This window comes from Nomascus leucogenys, chromosome 2 (assembly GCF_006542625.1).
Source record: "Nomascus leucogenys isolate Asia chromosome 2, Asia_NLE_v1, whole genome shotgun sequence".
Lineage (NCBI taxonomy): Eukaryota > Metazoa > Chordata > Mammalia > Primates > Hylobatidae > Nomascus > Nomascus leucogenys.
Genome location: NC_044382.1, coordinates 44,697,149 through 44,722,838, shown reverse-complemented (window position 1 = coordinate 44,722,838; position 25,690 = coordinate 44,697,149). Strand labels below are relative to the sequence as shown.

The window sequence follows — 25,690 nt, the reverse complement described above, 5'->3', positions numbered from 1 at the left end:
CCAGGATGTAGCCTGGGCAACAGAGCGAGATCCTGTCTCTATAAGGGAAAAAAAAGAAGAAGCAAGTAGAGCACTGAGATTCTGAGTGATTTATTTTTACTGCTACTGATGTTATTACTTTTATAAATGATTCTACCAGAAAAATGGCATGGAAGTCCGGATGCAGTGGCTCATGCTATAATCCCAGCACTTTGGGAGGCCAAGGCAGGCAGATCATTTGAGGTCAGGAGTTTGAGACCAGCCTGGCTAACATGATGAAACCCTGTCTCTACTAAAAACATAAAAATTAGCTGGGCATGGTGGTGGGTGCCTGTAATCCCAGCAACCTGGGAGGGTGAGGCAGGAGAATCGTCTGAACCCAGGAGGCAGAGGTTGCAGTGAGCTGAGATCTCACCACTGCACTCCAGTCTGGGCGACAGAGTGAGACTCTGGCTCAAAAAATAAAAGTAAAAATAAAAAATGGTATGGAAAGAGAAGAAAATGAGAAGAGAACACAGCCAGAAATGGCAAGAAAGGTGGGGCTGCACATATGCCTCAGAAGGCAAGTTAGAGCCCTTGGCACAACCTGCTGCAGCCACTGCTGGGGAGATACAGTTGGCACTGACCCAGCCTCTTGGAGGAGCAGCACTTCAAAAGAGCTTAATCCACAATTCATCTCGTCCACCTGTGCATACTCCTCACCCACGCTGCAACATCTAAGCCTGGCAGGATTTGAAAGGGAGCTTTTTGCTACATCGTAAAATGTCTCCCTCTTTCAAAAACATTCAGAATGAAACTCCAGCTGGCCAAGCTCCCTCCTCTCTTACAAACACATTGAATGACTCCAGTTGCTGGGAATATCCCTTTCCCTTCTTCAGTCATTCAAATTCTCCTCTTCCTCTTTTTGGGACCCTGCTTAAGCTCTCAGAATTTGAACGTCTGCGCCACCCAGCTGAACAGCCTATACAAACTCTGCAGTCACTGCCACCCCTAAAAAAGCATACGAAGAACTGAGTCTACACTTTGTCCTCTGTCGGGCTGGGATCTGCACAGATCATAGACTCTCTCATTACTGCTTTCAGATTGTTGTTTATACGCACAGTGCATACTGGTGCCTGGTCAGAAGCAACCTTCTCCACGGAGGGAACCACAGAAAACAAAAACAGTTAAAGTGGCTGCCACCGGGGAGCTGGGATGAGCAGGCTGAGGCAGGCTGGAATCACTGCTTTTCATAAGCCCATCTGTACTGTTTGATTTTACAACCATGGGTTCAGACTCCTTAGATTAAAAAAATTGAGAAAAATTTTAATGCTGCAATTTTTTAAAAAGGAATGGCCATCCTCCTTGCATGAGATGGCCTTCAAGCCTGCCTAGACCCTCTCGAACATCTTTAACATAAAATCAGTGTCTGAGTTCTGCCTCATCATTGTGGGCATTTCCAGTGGAAATGGCATTGGTAACTGTGAGTCAGAGCCCATGTACTTTGGAATCCAGCAAAGGACTTCAGGACCTAAGAACAAAAACTCTAGTCTTCACAAAACACTCTCCCTAAATCAGAGAATACATTCTAAATTTTCTTTTTTTTTTTTTCCTCGAGATGGGATCTTGCTCTTTTTCCCACGCTGGAGAGCAGTGGCAAAATCGTAGCTCACTGTAACCTCAAACTCCTGGGCTCAAGTGATCACAGGCATGTTGCCACCATGCCCAGCTAATTTTTAAAAAATTTATTAGAGACAGAGTATTTCCATGTTGCCCAGGCTGGTCCCAAACTCCTGGCCTCAAGTGATCCTCCCGCCTCAGCCTCCCAAGTAGCTGGGATTACATGTATGAGCCACACATTGTAAATTTTCGTTTCCCCAAGAAATTCAGCAAGACAGACATTATGCTTCCAGAAAGTACAGGGAGACCCAAGCACTGCCTGATTCACAGAGAATCCTGTCTTCTGTAGACAGCCCAAGTATGCTACAATAAAACAGCAGCCTGTCAAAAATAACAGATTTTTGAATGACTTTAGTAATATATTCAAATGGGGAAGTTTCTTGGGCTTACATGTTTTTAAAAAGACCAGACTTTTCAGAATATCCTAAAACCAGGAACACAATACTGCCTTCCTGTACAGAGCTTTCAAAACCATAAACAGAAGCCAGATGCAGTGGCTCATGCCTGTAATCCCAGCACTTTGGGAGGCCAAGGCGGGCAGATCGCTTGAGCTCATGAGTTCAAGAACAACCTGGGCAACATGGCGAAATCCTGCCTGTATCTACAAAAAATACAAAAATTAGCCAGGTGTGGTGGCATGCACCTGTAGTCCCAGCTACTTGCAAGGCTGAGGTGGGAGTATCACTTAATCCCAGGAGGTGGAGGCTGCAGAGATCGTGCCACTGCATTCCAGCCTGGGTGAGACAGCAAGACCCTGTCACCAAAAAATAATAAATAAACAAACAGGTGGAACTGTTCAAATTCATCTATATGAAGCACAAAGAATTTCTGTTATGCATCTGGGCCCCTGCAAGCACCAGGGCAACCCAGATGAGTTGTGTCAGCTGCCTTCATGCTGGTTCCAAAAATAAACCATACCCACTTGTTGCTTATTTAAAATGCTGAAGCTCAGATATATGGGGGAAATGGCTAACAGCCATTGTTCCTCCTAGAATTGGTGCCAAAGAATTGGTGCCAATGCCCAATTTCAAACCAGGGAAAACACTTCCCATGCTAATCAGAATTCTACATTCAAAAATATTTCTATGCATGTGGTATGTTTCCTATAGCTTTTTTGTATGTTTCACCTTTTCTTAATTAAACATACAATAAAATTGATATTTTCTTTTTTTTTTGGGGGGGGGGACGGAGTCTTGCTCTGTTGCCCAGGCTGGAGTGCAGTGATGTGATCTCGGCTCACTGCAACGTCCACCTCCCAGGTTCAAGCGATTCTCCTGCCTCAGTCTCCCAAGTAGCTGGGAGTACGGGCGCCGCCACCACGCCCAGCTATTTTTTGTATTTTTAGTAGAGATGGGGTTTCACCTTCTTGACCAGGCTGGTCTTGAACTTCTGACCTCGTGATCCACCCACCTCGGCCTCCCAAAGTGCTGGGATTACAGGCGTGAGCCACGACGCCCGGCCAAAATGGATATTTTCTTGGTATACATTTTTATGAATTTTAACACACGTACACAGATTAATGTAACCGTGACCACAGTCAGAATATAGAACAGTTCCCTCCCCCAAACTCCCTCAGTCACCGTTTTGTAGTCATACCCTCCCCGCCCCCTGCCAACAACTAGATTGTCCATTTCTATAGTTTTCCTGTGAGTTTTTAGCTGTAACAGATTCCAAATTAATGATAAAAATTCCTCAAAAAAATTTATTAATGGAAATATTAGTTTACACATTAATATCATTGATTTGCCTTAAATTTAAGAAGTTACTTCTTTAGTGACCTCTAGTGGAAAGAAATAAACATGGTAACTCTGCACCCAACTTGTGCCTGTCACAGGTTAATTCCTCATGAAACTAAATAAAACAAGGTTTATGGATAAAACAAGATTCATGAATGAAATGTGTTTCCCTTAACCTAAATCATCAATCTACTTCAATTCTCAAGGGGCTCTCTCCTAACCTATAATCACTGTTTCCCTTCACCATACTGTCCAATAGTTACTTTTACATGCTTCATTGTACAGAGAACATACTTTGTAACTGAGATAATCAGCTCCTAAATTTGTGTACCATGTCTACATGTCATCAAGCCCAGCAGACTAATCCTCAGGCATTAGACAGAGAAAGAGAGCTGTGCCTGCCTGCCTGCCTGCCTTCCCTGCCTTCCCTTCCCTCCTTTCCTCCTTTTCTTTCTCCTTTCTTTCTCTTTCCTTCTTTCCTTCTTTCTTTCTTTTTCTTTCTTTCTTTTCTTCCCTCTGTGGCCCAGGCTGGAGTACACTCGGCTCGCTGGAGACTCCCGGCCTCCGGCTCCCGTGATGCTCCTGCCCTGGCCTGCGGGCTGCCTGAGATTGCCGGCGCGCGCCACCACCCCTCCCTCCTTTTTCTCCTTTGGCTGGAGGCGCGGTTTCGCCATGTCGGCCAGCCTAGTCTCCAGCTCCTGACCTCCAGTGGTCTGCCCGCCTCGGCCTCCCGAGGTGCTGGGACTGCAGACGGAGGCTCGCGCACTCGGTGCTTGGTGTTGCCTGGGCTGGAGCGCGGTGGCGTGGTCTTGGCTCGCTGCAGCCTCCGCCTCCCACTTGGCCTCCCCGGGTGCTGGGATTGCAGCCTCTGCGCGGCCGCCCCTTCTGGGAAGTGAGGAGCACCTCTGCCCGGCTGCTCTGTCTAGGAAGAAGTGAGGAGCGCCTCTGCGCGGCCGCCCCTTCTGGGATGTGAGGAGCGCCTCCGCCCGGCCGCCCCGTCTGGGAAGTGAGGAGCACCTCTGTCCGGCCGCCCCGTCTGGGAAGCGAGGAGCACCTCTGCCCGGCTGCCCCGTCTGGGAGGTCTACCACAGAGGCCAGAAGCAATGTGGGGGCTGGAAATGGTGGCTCACGCCTGTAGTCCCCGTACTCTGGAAGGCCGAGGCAGGTTGATCACTTGAGGCTGGGAGTTCGAGACCTGCCTGGCCAACATGGCGAAACATATGAAAAATACAACTGACAAACCAACCAACCAACGAAGCGACAACAAAACAGGTCTACCCTGGAGTCATACTCTAATTTTTTCTATTTTCCTCCCTTTCTGATCCTTTATCCCACTTTCTTTTTCTTCCTCTTCCTTCTCCTTCTTTTTTGTCAAATAGAGGATTGAGTTATTATCATTGATCCATACAAAGTCCCTCTCTCATTTATTTTCTTTAATTCCCACCCCCCATTTCTATTCCCCGCCTTCCCATGTGCAACCTTCCTAATATGTTTGATATGCATCTTTTTGTTTGTATGTACTTTTAGAAAATGTTTATTGTTTTGTGTGCAAAAAAAAATTAAAAATAAAAAAATAAAAAATAAATAAAAAAAGACAAAGAGAGCTGTTTTGTTAACTAAAACAAAAACTGCAGGGAAGGGACACGCTCTGGACTGACACCATGTCCCTGCTGTAATTAATCAGCCACTTTGTGTATCTGTGGCAATATTTACTGTTCATAGAGTGGAAAGGATCTAAGACACTCCAGGAAATGAGTAGGTGGGAAACAAAAGATAGCAGCAGGCCATGTGGCTCATCTAATGCCAGCAAACTCACTTTACAGTGGTTAAAAACCGGGCTTTCTTTAAAAAAAAAAATAGTGAAAAGCAATCCCCTTACCACACACACTCCAACCCAACCCCTCCCACCCTGCTGCCCCCATGTACACTTACACATTAGTGTGAAGCTGGAATTCATCAGTCTTGTAGCCAACTGCAAAGTTGCTCTGGGTCACTCGGGATTTTGCAGTCTCAAAATTCATCTGGTAGCCAGCCAGCCAGCCCTCGTAACCCAGCACCAGAGCACCCCGGATGGAAGGCCCAGCAATGTCGAAATCCATGTCGCAGCCCAGATTAATGTGCTCCCGCTTGTACCCTGTCTTGATTTTAGCATTTTTTTTCCTGAAGGAAAAGAAGTTGTATTAAGATCAGAAGCTAAGTCACCTTGAAATGCAAGTTGTCTTTTTTTTTTTTTTTAATCCCAGGTCAAATAAAGGGAGTGGAGTGGGGGTGAAGTCAGGGCTCCAGTTCTCCCTTAAGCCACTGCCGTACCACAATGAGCAGGACACAACCTCTCTTCCATGGGGACCCAGTCTGCAGAAACCCCACACTAATGAAGTGAGAACACAGACAGGAAAAGCCTGAAAAATAAATACGAAGTAACTTTCTTCTCCTATACTCTCTGTATGCTTAATGTAGCAGCCTACACAGGCATTCATTAGGTAGAAAGCCACCATGTAATTATGAAACAGATGCATCTTTGATATTTTCCAAACCTGTGGAAAAGATTTATCTGTCATGAAGGCAACTACCTAAATAGCAGCTTTTAAAGAGACGGTTATCTTCTTACTCTGTGGCTCACACGGTTAAGTAAGCAAACAAAGGCTATGTTCCTTCTAAGTGAATACAACAGTAAAATAGATTTCAATTCCATATTCATGAGACCCCAATGAGTACATATTTCAGAGAACCGGGTACTGACGTAGAACCTGGAACTCTGCAGTCATGGGGGCCAGGAAGTGTTAGTTAGCCAGACAGTACCCCAGGTCCAACCTGATGATACCAGATGTGAGTCTATAGGCAGTTCAGTGTCTCTACTGCCTGTTCCTCAAGACCCAGCATCTCTTAGGAAAAGCAGGTGAATAGTGTCACCTGCAGACCTATTATTACCATGTCTTTTACCAAAAGTACACACTGGAGAACAAGATCACATCGAACAAATAAAACATGGACCATTTTTATCTGATTGTTTCTATCATTCAGTTACAAGATTGACATCTCCCACAGGAAGCTGCATTCTCAGCAGAGACCACAGGAGGAACCAGATCCGCTCAGAGCCTCAAGGACTACACAGCACTGTTCACTTCTAGCTTTATTCACATTGAGATTAATGCTTCATCCTCAGCACCTAGACCATTTATTTCCTCCTAAATGGAACCAGTGCTCCCTGGAGAAATAGCCGACTATAGATCTTAGGCAGGAAATGTACACAGTGACCTAAAACATCTATCAAAGCTACTGAAGACTACTGGGGTGGAGGCAAAGGGACTTACAAGGTAACCTGAAGAGGCTCCCAAGGGCTTCGACAATGGAGCAACGTGAACCTCAATATGAAAAATATCAGCAATAGGCTGAAACATATTAAACAGTATGTTTATTTTAGGCATTATAATGGCACTCGGGGCCAGGCGCAGTGGCTCATGCCAGTAATTCCAGCACTTTGGGAGGCTGAGGCGGGTGGATCACGAGGTCAGAAGTTCGAGACCACTGTAGCCAACATGGTGAAACACCGTCTCTACTAAAAATAACAAAAATTATCTGGGCGTGGTGGTGGGCATGTGTAATCCCAGCTACTCAGGAGGCTGAGGCAGGAGAAACGCTTGAACCCGGGAGGCAGAGGTTGCAGTGAGCCGAGATCGCGCCACTGCACTCCAGCTTGGGCGACGCAGTAAGACTCCGTCTCGCCAGGCGCGGTGGCTCACGCTTGTAATCCCAGCACTTTGGGAGGCTGAGGCGGGCGGATCACGAGGTCAGGAAATCGAGACCACGGTGAAACCCTGTCTCTACTAAAAATACAAAAAAAAATTAGCCGGGCGTGGTGGCAGGTGCCTGTAGTCCCAGCTACTCGGAGAGGCTGAGGCAGGAGAATGGCGTGAACCCGGGAGGCGGAGCTTGCAGTGAGCTGAGATCGCGCCACTGCACTCCAGCCTGGGTGACAGAGCGAGACTCCGTCTCAAAAAAAAAAAAAAAAAAAAAAAAAATTATTATAACAACACTCAAATCACATAGCTGTCATCTTTAGAGACTAGAGAACCAACCTGTTATTTTAAAAACAGCAAAAAGCCAGGTGCGGTGGCTTACGCCTATAATCCCAATACTTTGTGAGGCTGAGGCGGGTGGATCACCTGAGATTAGGAGTTCAAGGCCAGCCTGGCCAACATGGCAAAACCCCATCTCTACTAAAAATGCAAAAATTAGCTGGGCATGGTGGCGCACGCCCGTAATCTCATCTACTCGGGAGGCTGAGGCAGGAGAATCGCTCGAACCCAGCAGGTGGAGGTTGCAGTGAGCCAAGATCGTGCCACTGCACTCCAGCCTGGGTAACAAGAATAAAACTCAGTATCAAAAAAAAAAAAAAAAAAAGAAATCATGAAACAATCATGTAAATTTGAACAGACTAGAGATTTGACAATATTAAGAAAAGATCCACTGGGTACAGTGGCTCATGCCTGTAATCCCAGCACTTTGGGAGGCCAGGGCAGGCGGATCACCTGAGGTCAGGAGTTCGAGAGCATCCTGACCAACACGGAGAAATCCCGTCTCTACTAAAAATACAAAATTAGCCGGGTGTAGTGGCCCATGCCCGTAATCCCAGCTACTCAGGAGGCTGAAGCAGGAGAATCACTTGAACCCAGGAGGCAGAGGTTGCGTGAGCTGAGATTGCACCATTGCACTCCAGCCTGGGCAACAAGAGTGAAACTCCATCTTTAAAAAAAAAAAAAAAAAAAGAAATGATCAACTTTTTTCAATATAATAATAATATCATGGTTATGCTCCTTTAAAATGGATTCTTGCCATTTAAAGATACATAACAAAATATTTACAGCTGAAATTAAGTGCTGTTACTTACTTAAAATAATATGTGTGTGGAGGAGTGTTATATTTATGGCTGTATAAATAAAACATGATTGGCCACAGGTTGGTAACTATCAAAGCTGTGTAATAGGAATAGCATGAGGGTTAAACATATTTTTCTGTATATTTTTGTATGTTTCAGATTTCTCATTAAAAAAAATAAAGGTTAAACATTCCAAATTCTCAATGAGACAAGAATTTTAGAGGTCACAGTTGAAAATAAGGCCAGCACCCCTCCCAAGTGATGTAGGAAAATAGCCTGTTCCACGGCAAGTGACACCGTCTTGAAGCAAAACCACCACTGATACAGTTTGGATGCTGTACCCTCTAAATCTCATGTTGAAATGCAGTCCCCAATATTGGACCTGCTGGGTGCTGATTAGATCATGGGGGCGGATCCCTCATGGATTGGTGCTGTCCTCACAATAATGAGTTATGAGATCTGGTTGTTTGCGTGTGGCACCTCCCCACCACTCTCTCTTGCTCCTGCTCTTGCCATGTGATGTGCCTGCTCCTGCTTCATCAATCACCATGACTAAAAGCTTCCTGACGCCTTCCCAGAAGCCGAGCAGATGCCTGTGCTCTGCTTGTACAGACTGCAGAACCATGAGCCAACTGAACCTCTTTTCTTCATACATTACCTATCCTCAGGTATTTTCTTCTTTTTTTGAGACAAGGTCTCACTCTGTTGTCCAGGCAAGAGTGCAGTGGTGCGATCATGGCTCACTACAGCCCCTACCTCCTGAGCTCAGGTGATCCTCCCACCTCAGCCTCCCAGGTAGCTGGAACTGACTATAGGTGCACACCACCAGGCCCAGTTAGTGTGTGTGTGCATGTGTGTAGACGGGGTTTAACCGTGTTGCCTGGGCTGGTCTCCAACTCCTGGGCTCAAGCAATCTGCCTGCCTCAGCCTCCGAAAATGCTGGGATTACAGGCGTGAGCCACCTTGCCTGCCCAGGTATTTCTTTAGAACAATGCAAGAACAGCCTAATACATCCATGACAACCAAGGAATGCATCATAGACAATCCATAAAAGAAACAATGCCAGCCGGGCACAGTGGCTCACACCTGTAATCCCAACACTTTTAGAGGCCAAGGCAGGTGGATCACTTGAGGCCAGGAGTTCAAGACCAGCTTGGCCAACATGGCAAAACTCCATCTCTACTAAAAATACAAAAATTAGCTGGGTGTGGTGGTGTACACCTGTAGTCCCAGACACTCAGGAGGCTGAGGCAGAAGAATCGCTGGATTGGCTCATTGGCAGAGGTTGCAATGAGCCAAGATCACGCCTCTGCATTCCAGCCCAGGTGACAGAGTGAGACTGTCTCAAAAAATAAATAAATAAAAATTAAAAAAGTAAAGATGCTTATCTAACCTCCCTTTGGTCACAAGTTTGCAAGAGTTTTCTGCAAGATGGTCTAAGACATGCACATGTCTTTACTCTAAAAGCTTGCTATATAAAGAATACTTTCTGGAGGATGAATGCAGGGATCCACTGTCTCTTGGCTGCTTGAGACATCGCTTCTATTTGTAAGTCTCTATTAAATGTTTCTTTCTGAGAAACTGGATTTGTCAGTCTCTTTCTTTGGCCGCTCAGCTCCCTCAGCAGTTAGGGGTAGGTGTGCACAGACCTGCTCACCAACAGAACAAGTGACAATGAAACTTAACCTCAACTTTGTTCAAGTTACTTCTGTACATTTTGGCAAGGTTTGAAGGAAAGGAGTAACAACCAAATTATCTCTCAATAAGAAAAATCCAAAACTGGTCAGGTGCAGTGGCTCACACCTGTAATCCCAGCACTCCAAGGAGGGCGGATCACTTGAGGTCAGGAGTTGGAGACCAGCCTGGCCAACATGGAAAAACCCTGTCTCTACTAAAAATACAAAAATTAGCAGGACATGGTGGCATGTGCCTGTAATCCCAGCTATTCAGGAGGCTGAGGCACGAGAATTGCTTGAACCCGGGAGGTGGAGGTTGCAGTGAGCTGAAATCACGTCACTGCACTCCAGCCTGAGCGACAGAGCGAGATGTCTCAAGAAAAAAGAAAAAGAAACCTAGCTTCATCTGCCTGCTCTTTGGGGAAAGAAGCCTGGGTTTCAGCCAAGTATGTGATTGGCACCAGGGTGGTTGAGATGACTGATGATTAGACAGCTATTGAGAGGCTGACATTTAGAAAGGGAAAAAGAAATATAAAATCGGGCATCTTCTAACCACCTCCTTTTTCAATTTTTAATAAAAAGCTGCTGATGTTCACAAACTATGATGCCTACCGCAGGGCCTCTGACCAGTGGTGTGCACCACCTGCACCGGTTTACATGACACCCCCACCCACTGTCTCACTGGATTCTGGCCAGGGCGGCGCGATCCCCAAGAGAAAGGGCCGTGCTTGGGAGTGGCTCAGGCTTCTCTCCAGGTCTCTTTCTAACACTACACACCATGTCTGTGGAGTCTTCCTCTTTCAGATATTATTGGGATTTATTTTTAAGCTCTTTCAACAGTAGTGCTAATTTGACAAGCACCCAAGAGAGGCCTGACTGATTTGTGGTTAACAAGCAAGCTTTATTTGTGGTGGATACTCAGTGTGGGTGCTGGTCCTTATTGAGGTCTGCGGCCTCATCCAGATGTGGTCTACACTCCACTCCTCCTGGGAGCCAGGTGTTTTCCCAGGCTGTACCCTCAGTCACTTTGGAAAGCCAGCTTTCATTTCTAATCTCCATGATGCATCACCAGAACTTTCCTCAAATACCCAGTAGCAATATGTACATCTAGCACCCAGAATTTTAGTGTTTTTTTTTGTTTTGTTTTGTTTTTGAGACGGAGTCTTGCTCTGTCGCCCTCATTGGAGTGCAATGGTACCATCTCGGCTCGCTGCAACCTCCACCTCCCGGGTTCAAGCGATTCTCCTGCCTCGGCCTCCTGAGTAGCTGGGATTACAGGTGTGTGCCACTACGCCCAGCTAATTTTTGTATTTTTAGTAAAGACAAGCTTTCGCCAGGCTGGTCCCAAACACCTGACCTCGTGATCCACCTGCCTCGGCATCCCAAAGTGCTAAGATTGCAGGCATGAGCCCCCACGCCAGGCCCACAATCTTAGTTTCTAAATATCATTCTCCAACATAAAGAACCAAGGCTCCTTGGAGAAACAGCAGATAGCAGGACTGGGGAAAAACAAGTACTAGATGAGCGTGGTACACTTTCTAAAACCAGAAATAAAGCCATGCTCTGAAAAACGACAGACGTTTGTCAAAAAGCATACAGAAGGTATTCTCCCAAAGCCCCTATCTGGGACAACTTGAGCAACAAAATAAATGACACTGTGGATTATAGCCCATAGAGTAAATGTCCATGCATCTATACTAATATAAATAAATAATTGATTAAATAAATACATGGGGAAGAAGGAATAGCTCTTCCTTACAGTAGAATACCAATTAACAAGTGAAGGAAGGATGGCAATAGAAAATTACCATTTGAGGCCAGGTGTGGTGGCTCACACCTGTAATCCCAGAATTTTGGGAGGCCAAGGTGGAGGGCAGATCACTTGAGCTCAGGAGTTCGAGACCAGACTGAGCAACATGGTGAAACACTGTCTTTACCAAAAATATAAAAATCAGCCAGGGGTGGTGGCAGGCACCTGTAGTCCCAGCTACTGGGGAGGCCGAGGAGGGAGGATCCCTTGAGCCGGGGAGGCAGAGGTTGCAATGAGCCGAGATCACACCACTGCACTCCAGCCTGGGTGACAGTGAGACCCCATCTCAAAAAAACAAAAAAGAAAAGAAAATCACCATTTGTAGCCGGGCGTGGTAGCTCACGCCTGTAATCCCAACAATTTGGGAGGCTGAGACGGGTGGATCGCTTGAGCTCAGGAGTTCTAGACCAGCCTGGCCAACCTGGTGAAACCTCATCTCTACTAAAAATACAAAAATTAGTTGGGCTTGGTGGCACACGCCTGTGGTCCCAGCTACTTGGGAGGCTGAGGAAGGAGCATTGCTGGAGCCCAGGAGGCAGAGACTGCAGTCAGCCAGGATCGCACCACTGCACTCCAGTCACCATTTGCCAAGCGTAACTGTTGCAGGCAAGAATCACCAATGGATGTTACTATTTGTGAGCAAAAGTATGATGAGAAATAGAATATCTGCATAATCTCAAAGTGTCTACCCACAAGATACTTACTAATTGCAAAGAGAAAAATAGTAACTTTACAGTGAAGAGAGTTGGCAGACACCACTTCAAAACTGATCACCAAAAATGAGGCCTACTGATATATTCTTCCTAACATCAGGTGCTGAGAAGAATATAACACAACAACTTCCACAGTTGCCAAAAATGCATAACCTAAATTTAATCATAAGGAAGCATCAGACAAATCCAAACTGAGGGAGGGACATCTTAAAAAAATAATTGGCCACTCTTTTTCAAAAGTGTCAGAGTCAGAAAATATTCCAGATTAGAGAAGACTTAACAATTAGATGCAATTTAGGAAACTGAACTGGATCGCAGATCAGAAAAAAGACGTCATTGTGACAACAGATTAACTATATGAGATCAACATTAACTTGCTGATTCTGATCATTATAGTTACGTAAGCCATTAACATTAGGAGCTGGGTGAAGAACACAGGAGAACTCTGCATACTATTTTTACCACATTTTTTTCTAAGTATAAAATTATTTTGAAATAAAAAGTAAATTTTAAAAAAAAGGGCAGGTGTGGTGGCTCATGCCTGTAAACCCAGCACTTTAGGAGGCTGAGGTGGGCAGATCACCTGAGGTCAGGAGTTCAAGACCAGCCTGACCAACATGGAGAGACCCTGCCTCTATTAAAAATACAAAATTAGCTGGGTATGGTGGTGCATTCCTGTGATCCCGGCTACTCAGGGGGCTGAGGCAGGAGAAACACATGAATCTGCCCAGCACTTTGGGAGGCCGAGGCAGGCAGATCACGAGGTCAGAAGTTCAAGACCAGCCTGGCCAATACGGTGAAACCCCTGTCTCCACTAAAAATACAAAAATTAGCCAGGCATGGTGGCCCGTGTCTGTAGTCCCAGCTACTTGTGAGGCTGAGGCAGAAGAATCACTTGAACCCGGGAGGAGGAGGTTGCAGTGAGCTGAGATCACACCACTGCTCTCCCGCCTGGGTGACAGAGCAAGACTCCGTCCCCCTCAACCCAAAAAACAAAAAAACAAAAAACTTTCCTTTGTGTTTTATACTGCAGGGCCTGGAGACCTCTGCAAAGCTCCCTAAGGTCATGGGAAGGAATTTGCCTACAAATTCCAAAGTGTGCTATCCCAGGGCAGCAGGCAAAGTCCCAGGCAGCAAATTCAAGCATGTGGGCACATCCTCCAGCCCCTCATCCTATCCCAGGATCTTTCTGGATAACCACTCCCTGATACCATGGCAGAGTTCCTGGGGGGAGAGTGCACAGCACTGCAAAAAGGCAGTGCTCTTGCAGGAGAAACTACAGCAGCGAAGAGGAATGAGAGTAAATCAGCCCCGTAACAATGGTCTCTTCAGATCATCTATAGCCAGGCTATAAGAAGACATCTCCAGAGGGTAGGAACCCTGTGTGCCCAATCACTTGTGTGCACTGCACACCTAGCACAGGTCTGCACTTGGTAGATCCTCCCTCTAATAAGTATCTGTTGGAAAGGAAAAAAGGAAGAAAGAAAAAAAAAATGAAATGGCAAAACTGGAAAATTCATAGTGCCATTTAACTACACACTTAAAGATGTTAAGTTTTATATGTATATCTTACCACAGTTTTTTTTTTTTTTGGAGACAGAGTCTCTCTCTGTAGCCCAGGCTGGAGTGCAGTGGTACAATCTCAGCTCACTGCAACCTCTGTCTCCTGGGTTCAAGCGATTCTCGTGCCTCAGCATCCCGAGTATCTGGGACTACAGGCACGCACCACCATGCCTGGCTAATTTTTGTATTTTTATTAGAGATGGGGTTTTGCCATGTTGCCCAGGCTGGTCTCAAACTCCTGACCTCAAACTATCCACCCATCTCAGCCTCCCAAAGTGCTGGGATTACAGGCATGAGTCACTGCATCCGACTCTTTTTTTTTTTTTTTTGAGTTGGAGTTTCGCTGTTCTTGCCCAGGGTTCAGTGCAATGGCACCACCTCGGCTCACCACAACCTCTGCCTCCCAGGTTCAAGCGATTCTCCTGCCTCAGCCTCCCAAGTAGCTGGGATTACAGGCATGCGCCCACCATGCGCAGCTAATTTTTATGTTTAGTAGAGACAGGGTTTCTCCACGTTGGTCAGGCTGGTCTCAAACTTCCGACCTCAGATGATTTGCCTGCCTCAGCCTCTCAAAGTGTTGGGATTACAGGCATGAGCCACCACACCCGGCCCACAATTTTTAAAAACTGAAATTCAGTACATGCCCTTGATCCTAACATCAGTATATAAAACAATCTTCCCCAGGTTTAGAAGACCCACCAATATGAGTGGAAAAAAACAACGGTGTATTCTAAAAGGGGATAATTCCTTCTAGGCACTTTGAAAAGCACCCAGGAATTGAGGCAGACTACCATGCTATCTTGCCAAGTGATGGGTCAAGAACTAACAAACCTAATACATCTGTGGCCAGAAGGCCTGGGGAAAGTGCAGCCTCAGGACCCACCCTGCAGTTACACCCACAGGGTCTCAGTGTCCCTAAGCAGGAAGCTGGGAGAAGGACTTCCACGCCTGAAGAAATGAGGCTGGCAACAGTGACCAGTTAGGCCCTGCTTCCAAATGTCACCCACTCCCGTTTAGCCATGGCCACTTATATCACCAGCAGCCTAACTCACATGAAATGGCTATTACTGAACAGAAATCTTGCAACCTCCATGGCAGAAACTAGGAGAACACTAACAAAATGCAGAATCTTATTACAAAACACAGCTAAACACTGGTCTGAATCCTCTATTAGAAAGTGAGCTCCTTGGCAGGTAACAATCATGGCCTGGGCACCCTTAGATCTCCAGATGGGCACAGGGCCAAGCACAGGCAGCACTTAGAAATCGTTTGTTGGGTAAACACCAATCCTGAATTAGGAAGTGCTCATTATAGCATAGTCTGTTAGTGCATAGATGTGGATACGACCCCTGGGACCAAATCAAAACCAGAGGACTTAAATCGCCAGGTCTTGGAGACCATATTTTAGGTGCTGTGAGCCCCCAAAACATTTTGTCACAAAGGGCTTCCACCATCTGCAACATCAGAGAACATCCTTGCAGAGAAAACAGATGAAACTCTTACCCAGTGTTAGGTGAGAAGGATGAATCGAAGGTCAGCTTCAGTCCACGTGCAAGCTGAACAGAAAACAAATTTGCCAGTAGATTTAGTCACAAGGCAGGCTGGCAGATGTGAATTAATAAATCCGCATCTTTTCACAGCAGCCATTACCTGATCTTCCACAGTAATCTCGGTGCCTAGTGTATTGTCGGTGTTCCATTTCTCTGTAAACGTCAGGCCGTACTCAGTCCATCTGTACTTGGTTTCCAGACTGCCCGTCACTTTGGTGGTCTCAGTGTTGGCTGAGCCTGAGCTTGTAAATTCCTTCAAAGGAGAGAGACAGTCACAGCCTGCACCATAGCACTTACTTGGCTTCACTTCACTCCTAAACACTATACTTGCCTTTCTGCAAGAGGCAAGACCCTGAATGGGGGAGGGCCAAGGCTAACTCTATAATTCAAATAGATATTTGAAGTACAGATGGGAGTAAAGGAGCCTGCTATGTAAAGAAATCTTATGGGGAATTTGTTGTCAGCAGACAGCTTCCTTCCTCCCTGTAACTCTTCAGTCTGGACAGGAAAGCATCTCCCTTCCATCCTGGCTCAGAGAAAAGCACTGAGCTAAAGCTGACACAGCAGTAATTCAAACCCAAAACTTCTTCCTTCCAATAATTACTGCACACACAATTTAAAAGGGACTACTAAGATTACTTTAAAAACACTTATGTGGTTGAACGCAGGTGAATTTGAAAATAAGCAGCACAAGGAAAACTAAAACTGAGACCTGCCCCATTCTCCTCTGAGTATTACCCGCTGTTGAACTGGGGGCCTACTGGCATGGTTCCCCTGGACCACCCATCATGTAGAAAATGGAATGAATGTGAAAACCACAAACTGCCAGAATAAAAAAAAAAAAAAAAAAAAGTACCTTCTTTTGGCTTTGCCGGCCAGGTCAGGACAGTTATTTGTTGATCTACAACAAATTCCCACGTTCCATATAATGGTCACTATTTGGGTAATGGGTACACTAGAAGCCCAAACCTCACCATTACACAATACATCCATGTAACAAACCTGCACATGTACACCCTGAATCTAAAATCTTTTTTAAAAATAAAACTAAGCCAGGTGCGGTGGCTCGTGCCTGTAATTCCAGCACTTTGGGAGGCCAAGGTAGGCGGATCACTTGAAGTCAGGAGTTCAAGACCAGCCTGACCAACACGGAGAAACCCCATCTCTACTAAAAATACAAAATTAGCCAAGTATGCTGGCAGGCGCCTGTAATCCCAGCTACTCGGTAGGCTGAGGCAGGAGAATCGCTTGAACCCAGGAGGTGGAGGTTGCAGTGAGCTGAGGTCACGCCATTGCACTCCAGCCTGGGCGACAAGAGCGAAACTCCATCTCAAAAATAAATAAATAAAATAAAATAAAATAAAAATAAATAAATACTCATGTTCCATGTGGGTTGGACAACTTACCAATCCATTCTCAGATTTTGTTTTCAAATCAAGCTTTATTAAGCCAAATCCTAAAGAAAGAAGACAACTGTCAATAGGTTAAATAACTAACTAGAGAACAGCACCTCTGCCCCCCTCACGGTTGCTTCGAAATGCTTTTTTAAAAGAAGCACACTCCTGCCACAAGGGCTGAGGGCACCCAGTCTCTGCTGCTGCTTGTGGGGGGAGCTCAGCTGCCATGAAACAGCAGCAGACAGAATGGGCACAGAAGGGGCACCCCCACCTGGGTCCCACCTGCACTCCCAGCAGGGTCTGATAAGAAGACGCCTGACAGCTGGCAGAGACACAGTCATTGGGCCTCGTGGGCATGTGCCTAAGCACAGGCTAAATATAGAAGCCGTGCTCCACTGCACCAGCTTCCACAGGACTGCACCACACTTGGAAGAGAAAACAAGAATACCCACTTGACAGCACCAATGCAGGAGCCTGTCCAACTGGGTGCACAACCAAAGTTGCTTCAATTGCCACACAAATGAAAGCTTCTTTTTTCCCTCACGTGAAAGTTCAGAACAGCTGACCTACCCGGGTCTCCTAAACAGTTATCGGTAAAGTCTCAAACATGCCAACACAGTCTGTGAGCTGAAAGGCACCCCCTCTCTGCAACACTCACCATAGCCCTTGGTGAAGACATCCCTGGCAGATTTGCCAAGATCAGCATACGTGGGTGGCACAGCCATCTTCTGCTATGATAAAAGAATCACCAGAATAAATGCATTGGTAATTAGGGAAATTAGCTTTCCATCAATAACAATTATTAGATGTAATTAGCAACCAATAAAAATCACCTAGCACTAAGACTTCCAAGTAGCTTATCCTCCCAGATGGGCCAAGAAGCCCTTGCTGTCTTGTCCTTCATTTTGTGGCCAGAGCTTGAGACACTCAATGAGTCTTTGTTGACAGAGGATGAACAATTTAGACCTCTCCTCCTCAGCATCGCCAGGACTGAGCCCAGGCCCAGAACAGAGTAGGAGTCAGGAAATATTTGCTTAATGAATAAACTGTCAAAGACACATTCCCATGAGCCAGTGACTTTACTGAATTATAGGACTGTTGCCAATAAAACATATCATCTTACAAAATGTCAGCTACTAGGACACTAAATGCACCGAATAGAAATCAGAGCTTTTCATGGGAACATCATTTTCCATGTGGCTCTGATTTCATTCATTCAACAAATATTTATGGAGTACCTACTATATGCCAGGATGGGCCCAACTTTTCACAAAACTTTTGGACTTTATGGGAACCCACTTCATATTTCTCATAGAGAATACAGTAAAACCTAACCAGTTTGGCAGCTCTTCACATGGAAAAAACCCAAATACATCCTCCAAATACATTAATTTAAACAAACATTTATTGAGCTCCAGTGTAACTTTATTTTTAAAACCAACCATCAGAGGACTACTTGGGATTGCTACATATCACTAAGTCAATCAACAAACATTTATTAAGCACCCGGTGTTCAAGGAAGGAGAGTAACTCAAATAGTCTTTGCCCTAAGGACCACACTGCATTCCTGGAAGGCTTTGCTTTGGCATGCTGTATATGCTGTGTACACAGGATTAATATCCTAATCTGGGACTGTACATGGTGTGCTCTGCCCAGGAGGAGAGGGGGTCATGCATGAGAAAGCCTCATCTCCTGCACCTTCTCCATCCCCAGAATCAATTAGTCTCAACCAGAAGGACCATTCCATTCGTTTTAAAATACAGTATACCTAAATTATCAAAATTCATCTGCATATATACCATCTGAAGTTACATGTATATATATTCACACAAATAAACACATGTATGACATGCTCCTGGTGAGTGGGAGGGAGCCCACTAAAAAGTGGTTCAAGTGATCCCAGGGGAACAATATCACAAATGGTAGTTGCATTCTTGGCCAAAGCTTTAACTTCAAAGGCATTGCAGGAGACCACAGACTCACTGAGCATGTTGTAAAAGAAACAGTATAAACTTCTACAATTTTAAATTGTGAAGTTGTGATCCAGGTCCTACTTTACTTTTTCCAGATGCTTTGTTAATTTTATCCCAGCTCACTTTTGTGTCAGAGCACAGACAGAAGAGCAGCGAGCTGTTTACTCTGTCCTATTTTTGTCACTGCTGTGTTATTTCTTGGACATGATCAGGCTGAAACCATGGACAGGTCAGCCCACATTAGTATCAGGGTAGAGAGGTGAGGGGGGAAGATTCATTTTACACTGCCGCCACTGGCTCTTTCAAGTCTGGGGGCTCCCCTCTCCCCACTTGTTCCTCCCTCCCAAACTAACCCTGTAGGTGCATCCCTCCAGGATAGACCAGGAAACCACTCACCAGATCCTCAAGAAATACCCGTTACCTAACCCCTTCCTAGGAGAACAACTCTGGATTGAAAGCTGAGGCAATGTAACCCCAGGCAGACACAGAACATAACAGTAAAGTGCCCAGAACATTCTCCACCCGACAGGGTTAACAAACCATCAGTGAACCAAGCACCCCTCTTCAGTGCTATCCCTCCCAGGGGGGCCACAAACTCAGCCGGGGGTGGGGGCTAGGGAGGCAGGAGGAGAAGCAGTCCAGTGGTAATATCTGCGGGTCAGCTAAGACCTCCCTGGACCTTAGGAGCCAGAGCCTTCCCCACGACTCTCCCCTGACCCCACAGAAGAGACGCCTCCCAGACACAGCAGCCTTCACATCTGGACTGGTCCCCGCTCAGGATAAAGGCAGAGCACTCATCCATTAAATGTTCCCCAAATGCCCTCTCTCATCGCTAATCCCCAAAACCCAACAAGCACAGCCACCTGTCAAAAAACACCCCACCCACAGCAAACATCAGCCTAAAGTACAAGGCCACTAAGGAGATTACCACCCAAGAACAAGGGACTCAGACAGTAGAGCTCAGAAGAGCAGAACGGACTCCTCCTGGGGCCTCTAGGAGCTCCAACATGGCCAAGCTCTTTTGGGGCTGTGGGGTCCCACAACACAAGCATGTAGTTGGTACCAGCAGCACAACATCCTTATCCAACGCCTCACTGTAAACATACTGGATGCTGGCTTTCTCATCTGTGTCTTGCTCTCTTCCCCATCTCCTTGAACATCGACAATGAAGCACAATCTCCCCCGTTCTGGGCCCCCAGGTAAGCATTCTCCCCAGCACAGCACCCGGCAAGGAAGACGCACAGAAACCACTGGCTGAATGGAGTCAAGTCCACTCCTGGGCCTGAAGTGACACCACCGAAGACAGCAAAAGGATGACTCGCCCTTTCATTAAAGGCCCCCAACTGCCAGGTAGTGGTAGTTTCCCCTCCTGCTTTTTGTGCACTTTGGCCCATCCCCTGCTGCACTGATCTGACAGAACTAAGGAAGGCCCGAGACAGCTCTGCCGCTCCCTGAGAAGTTCAGCTTTCTTACAGCCACAGACAGCACCCTCAAAATGCCCATTTTTACACAGCTCTCGAACCCATTTCAGAGACAATTTTATGATAGAAATAATAATCTGCATTAGTTTTCTAAGGCGAGGACTGGAGGAAAGAAAAGTCAGCAACCTGCTTTCACTTAACACCCTGCCAGGGCACTGACTTGAAGGCTGAACCCTGGCCCCCACCCCTCCCAGTCACTCCTTCCACCCAGATCTGCTCTAAATGGGAGTCTGTACAGTTAGCTACTGACACACAGCTGTCTCTGCAGCATCCACCCCCAAGGGGCCTTCACAAGCTAAGCCTCTAGAGGCTGGGCATGAAGCAGGGTAGTCTGGCATCAGCAAAGCAGCTAGCCCTGGACAGACAGAAGTCAGAGGGCGTCCTAGGGGAGACAGAACCACAGGCCTCTCTGCCTGAGTGATGGCTTCAGGGCAGAGCCTGGGGGCTTCGTTCCCACTGGTTGGTAGGAAACAGAGGGATGGGCAGGGCCAGGCTGAGCAGACCTGCCTGCAGTCACTGAAGACTTTGAGAAGGACCAGCAAGTCACACCAGGATACAGGAGTCCCTGGTTCCCCTCCACAGCCTGCCAGTCTACCTACCCAACCTTTCCTTGGCTGACCTTGAACAAATTATGCAAGCCCCATTCCAGCTGAGGAATGAAAATCCGGCCCATACTGGAAGCTCAGAGGGGAAGGATAGTGTATCTATCACCCAGCACAGTCTGCATAATACTTACGTAACCTCTGTCTTGGGGGTACACATCCTTCTTGGCTGATCAGCTGCATGGCAATGACAGCTGCTGTGCTCACCGTGCCCCCACCCCACCCTACCCCATACACCTACCCCCAAATCACACCTTTGAACTCAAAGCACCCCAGAGCCTGTCATGCATAAATTTATCCAAAATATGGAAAAAGTTATGTATATAAAGATGCTAAGCCCTGGCACATAATAGGCATTCAATGTAAATGTGTTTGATGAGTGAATGAGCAATGAGAATCAAAGTATTATTTAGCAGTGGGGAAAAAAGTAGAAACTTGGAATCTGACCATAGGAACTCATTACAATGCAACCAGGAAGTAAGAGCTCCCTCTGCAGGGTCACTGTTTCAGCATCACCAAGAGTGGGGGAGTTGGGGAGACCCTCAACTAGCAATGACCTCCACTCCTTGCCTGCTCCCACCTCGGCCTAAGAAGAGCTGAACTCAGGCTGAGGAGACCAAGTGCCATCAGAAGCACTGGTTGCTTCTGATCTCAATATCATGCATGGATTTTATTCTAAGGGCCACCAAGAGCCACTGTTGAGTGACTACCACATCTGTGTTTCAGAAGCTCACTTAACCAGCAGACTGGCAAAAACGTAAATAATATCCAGTGTCAGTGAGTGTGTGGAAAACAGTCACTCTCATTCACGCCAAGGGGGAGTACTACGGGTACACTCTTTTTGGAGAGCAATTAACCCAGCATTAACCCTAGTGGCAATTCCACTTCTAGGAACCTGCTCCACTGTAGCAACCAAGGCACTACTCAAAGATGTGTACATGAGGATGCTCACTGCAGCAATATTTCTAACACAAAACCCAGAAGCAACCTAAAAGTCCATCAAAAGGAAAATGAATGAATAAAAATTAAGGTACTATACTTGCAAACTAAGGAGTACCATATGGTAATCAAAAAGAATAAGGCGGGTAGCTCATGCCTGTAATCCCAGCACTTTGGGAGGCTGAGGTGGGCAGATCACTTGAGGCCAGGACTTCAGATCAGCCTGGCCAACATGGCAAAACCCCGTCTCTACTAAAAATACAAAAAAAAAAAAAATCAGCCAGGCGTGATGGTGCACGCCTGTAATGCCAGCTACTTGAGAGGCTGAGGCACAAGCTTAAACCAGGAGGCAGGGGTTGCAGTGAGCCAAGATCATGCCACTGCACTCCAGCCTGGATGACAGAGCGAGACTGTCTCACCAAAAAAAATAAAAATAAAAAAGAAGAAGAAGGTGGATGTATGTGGTGGCATAGAAAGCTAGCTATGAAGCTATGATAGCCAGGCGCAGTGGCTCATGCCTGTAATCCCAGCACTTTGGGAGGCTGAGGTGGGCGGATCACCTGAGGTCAAGAGTTCGAGACCAGCCTGACCAACATGGAAAAACCCCATCTCTACTAAAAATACAAAAAAAATTAGCCAGGCGTGGTGGCACATGCCTGTAATCCCAGCTACTCGGGAGGCTGAGGCAGGAGAATTGCTTCAACCTGGGAGGTGGAGGTTGCGGTGAGCTCAGATCATGCCACTGCAATCCAGCCTGGGCAACAAGAGCAAAACTCCGTCTCAAAACAAAAAAAAAAAAAAAAAAAAAGAAAGAAAGCTAGCTAGCTATGATACAGTTAAATGAAAAAAGTCAGAAAATTTGTAATTCCATGTAATTGGAGGAAAACCTTTCTACACATCTTTCTGTGTTCGTGAATGGATGGGAAAGCATGTGGAAGGATACAAGCCAATCTGCAAATTGGGGCTGGCTTAGATATGCTTCTGGAGAAGGAGGTTTAGGGAAGGAATGGACTTCAAATCGAATTTTCATTTTTTGTTCTGCTTCATTATTTAAGCTGTTTGTGTATACTGATAATTTGTTTAAGGATAAAGAATTTTAATACAAAAATTAGCCGGGTGTGGTGGTAAGTGCCTGTAATCCCAGTTACTTAGGAGGCTGAGGCATGAGAATCACTTGAACCCGAAGGCAAAGGCTGCAGTGAGCCGAGATCGTGCCACTGCACTCCAGCCTGGGTGACAGAGCGAGACTCCCCCTCAAAAAAAAAAAGCACTTTAAAAGCCAACCACTGTGCCTGAAATTGAGCTGTGTTGTGTCCCAAATCACATTCCAAGGCTGCTGCAGTAGCAATGCCAGAAGGCTACCTAGAGTGTCCATACAGATTGCGAGAACAGATTTAAACTACACTGAGATGGAAGAGTTATCAGGCAAGGTACGTCGGGGCACATTTCACTCCCAGGTGACCACTAGTGGCTTGGCCACCCTGCCAGGAATCACGAGCAGGGCAGAGCTCCCTAACTTCAGGGTGCACAAGAATCACCGGAGGCGCTTGTTCAGGAAGAGCCTGCCAGAGGAGATGGAACTCCTCCTGCCCTACCTCTCAGCCTGTGCCTAACAGGCAGGGCTGCCCCCAGGTGCCACTGAGAAGCAGCAGCTCAGGGCCGTCCCTGCACTAAGCACCTACCAGGCCCCCACCTGGTAGAAATATGCTCTTTTCTCTGCAGAGGCTCCCTCAAAAGGATTCAGGCATGTGCCAGGCATGGCGGCTCACGCCTCTAATCCCAGCACTTTGGGAGGCTGAGGCAGGAGGATCGCCCGAATGCAGGAGTTCGAGACCAGCCTGGGCAATATAGTGAGACCCTGTCTCTTTTAAATAAAAAATAAAAAGAAATAAATAGTAATAATAGGAGGATTCAGACAGACGAGCTTTGCACCTCTGGAGAGCCAACAACTACTGCAATGGTTGATACAGGGAGCAGGGTAGCCATGGGTCTCCAAGACTCAGCTAAAAACAGCTGGGAGGAAAAGCCTTAGGCCTAAGGAAGTTGTTACAAGGAATAAATGAAACAGGCAGAACGGCAGAAGTATCTGGCATGGAGTAAGTGTTCAACAAATGGCAGTAGTAACCATAATCCACTACACTGGATACTCTGTCTGCCCCTCCAGATCCATTCTCCTCCCTTCCACCCTGCTCTGTGCCCCCAGAACTGATCATTATGGACTGCTATCCATGGGCTTATGATTGGGCTTAGCCTTTCAACGTGAGGTACTTGCAGAAGATGGGAGTTTAGGGAAGAATGAAGTCGGGGTACTCACCCCGAGTCTCCCTCCATGGGAGACTGAATGACTGAATCAGTCATTCAGATGGGCAATGACTACCTTCCTCTACCCAAAGCCACAGCTCTTGCCAAGAAGCGCCCTCTCTTGTAGGCCTCAGGGTGTTAACAGACCAGACCTGACACCCTGTCCACAGCTTTGCAAATGATGTCTCCATTAAACTCTCTTGGATTACCAAGTGTACATGTGCACCAGATCCCTGCAAAGACGCTAATCAACAGAGCAATCACAATCATCATCACCATCATTGCCATCATCTTATGATTCTGCCAAGGAAGAGAGTACTATGGAAAAGTCTCTGGCCCCGCTGTTTCACCAACACCATTCTAGGTGGTTTGTCACGGCAGAACTAGGCCAGCCTATAGGAGGGCTATCAGACCAGCCAGGGATCACAGCAACAGCACCTCTTCCTAGCCCTGAGGACCAGGAAAAGCAACTTCCCCAGCAGAAGGCAACCCTAGCTCTAAAAGCCAACATGGGGGCGAACACAATCAGCAGCTCGCTCACACACACGCACGCATGCATGCACACATATACACTCCAGCACTTTCTCTTTCTTGCTAGGAAGAAACAACCCAGGGGAACAGTTCCTGGTTCGAGCTCCAGGATGCTGGCAAAGGCTGATGGCTCTGTGCTCTGGTAGCAGGTCTGTGTACCCAATGCAGCTGTTCTCTCCCTCCATCCTTCCACAACAGTCTCACAGTGGGCAGAAGAGCTTTCCAGGGGTAGCTTCTATTTTGAAACACCCTGGCAGCTGGGCCACCACCAGCACAGCTGAGTTCCATGCTGAGCTCCTGGGCTCAAGAGAAGGTTGCTGACTCAGGGCAGCCTGCCCACCCACCTATCAAGGGGAGATGGCCTGGGCTGGCAGCCAGTACACTATGGTCTGGATCCCAGGCATACCTGGGGCTCCTGCCTGACCTCAGGCACCTCAAGTTCCCTGGAGCCTCACTGCTTGGCTTGACCAGGTGGGGTTGAGACAGACAGTGCTTAGGCAGGAAGCCTTGGGAATCAAATAGACCTGAGTTCTAACCCACCCCACCACTTTCTAGGTATGTGACTTTGGGCAAGTCGCAACCTCTCTACTCCTTTTTCTTCAGCTCTAATATGGAGAAAGAGAGCCTGCATTGGCGTCACTGTGAGGACTGAATTAGCTCATTAACATACAACACTTGGTACAGTGGCTGGCGCTTGGTAAGCAGGGAACACACACGGCATTTTATCACAAGTTTTCGTTTTGTATATTTATTATAATAATGGCTGCTGAGCATGTTCAAAAGGTCACCCTGAACCACAGAGTCCAGAGTCCTTCATGTCCACAATGAGGCACTGTTTAGCTGACCACGTCCTGGAAGAATGCCTCCCACCAGATCCCAGGGAAAACGGACCCTTATAATAGAC

At 46.7% G+C, this 25,690-nt stretch overlaps 1 protein-coding gene across 5 annotated transcripts in view; it reads right to left on the bottom strand.

The window, feature by feature from the left end:
• Window positions 1–25,690, bottom strand: part of VDAC1 (voltage dependent anion channel 1) — a 139,129-nt gene that overhangs the window by 4,702 nt on the left and 108,737 nt on the right. For 3 of the 5 annotated variants that reach the window (XM_030829186.1, XM_030829148.1, XM_030829169.1), the window contains 5 exons: window positions 17,618–17,690; window positions 16,969–17,018; window positions 15,663–15,815; window positions 15,516–15,568; window positions 5,307–5,534 (listed from right to left, as the gene is read on the bottom strand). In XM_030829186.1, coding sequence (XP_030685046.1) covers window positions 5,307–5,534; window positions 15,516–15,568; window positions 15,663–15,815; window positions 16,969–17,018; window positions 17,618–17,684 — 551 coding nt within the window. In that variant the 5' untranslated portion in view covers window positions 17,685–17,690. The remainder of the gene's footprint in view (window positions 1–5,306; window positions 5,535–15,515; window positions 15,569–15,662; window positions 15,816–16,968; window positions 17,019–17,617; window positions 17,691–25,690) is intronic. The other 2 variants (XM_030829180.1, XM_030829158.1) reach the window with 1 other exon arrangement.